We start from the raw sequence: 801 nt of genomic DNA, 5'->3' as shown, positions 1-801 counted from the left end.
CCCCCCCCACCCCCCCCCCCTGCAGCCCCCACCCCCCCTATCCATGCCCCGTAGATCAAGCCGACCCCACGCTCGCCGGGATGGAGAAGACGTGGACCGAGACCCCGTCTCTGTCCTTAGAAAGAGTGATAAAGATTTGGGACGCCGTCCACTCACCGATCACAGGAGGGCTGTGTCATAGCTCCCGATTCTGTTATCTGCAGAAGAAACGGATGAATATAATAATTGGTGGAATACAATCCTATATAATAAAAGCCTAATATGCTAAGCGTCCAGTCGTCCGGTCGGCTGTTCAAATCAACAAAGTGTAATATGCTAATGATGTGCTAAGGCCGCTCAACCACTCGCTATGACGTGCACTGACCACCAGGGGGCAGACAGACTGGTCGACCAGGAGGGCTGTGTCATAGCTCCCGATTCTGTTATCTGCAGAAGAAACGGATGAATATAATAATTGGTGGAATACAATCCTATATAATAAAAGCCTAATATGCTAAGCGTCCAGTCGTCCGGTCGGCTGTTCAACCAATCAAAGTGTAATATGCTAATGATGTGCTAAGGCCGCTCGACCAGTCGCTATGACGTGCACTGACCACCAGGGGGCAGACAGTAGACCATTCGCTATGACATGCACTGACCACCAGGGGGCACCGGGCCTCTTGTGAACAACATAAACTGATGAACAAAAATAGAGCCAGAGGGAAAATAGATACATATTTTACAATATAATAGGAGTAATCCGGTGATTTGCAGAGTTTTATTTCTTTTTAAATATATTTTATTTATTTTTTACAGAGAGGA

The 801-nt window shown here is 47.4% G+C and overlaps 1 protein-coding gene across 1 annotated transcript in view; it reads right to left on the bottom strand.

Moving 5' to 3' along the window:
- The window catches only part of ARSH (arylsulfatase family, member H), a 19,197-nt gene extending 19,005 nt beyond the window's left edge, over positions 1-192 (bottom strand). Inside the window, exon 1 of the mRNA XM_014539393.1 lies at positions 157-192. Coding sequence (XP_014394879.1) covers positions 157-179 — 23 coding nt within the window. The 5' untranslated portion in view covers positions 180-192. The remainder of the gene's footprint in view (positions 1-156) is intronic.
- Between the last annotated feature and the right edge of the window lie 609 nt (positions 193-801).

The sequence above is a fragment of the Myotis brandtii genome, unplaced genomic scaffold (genome assembly GCF_000412655.1).
Source record: "Myotis brandtii unplaced genomic scaffold, ASM41265v1 scaffold2150, whole genome shotgun sequence".
NCBI lineage: Eukaryota > Metazoa > Chordata > Mammalia > Chiroptera > Vespertilionidae > Myotis > Myotis brandtii.
The sequence above is the reverse complement of the archived record's forward strand: the minus strand, read 5'-3'. Positions and strand labels throughout refer to the sequence as shown.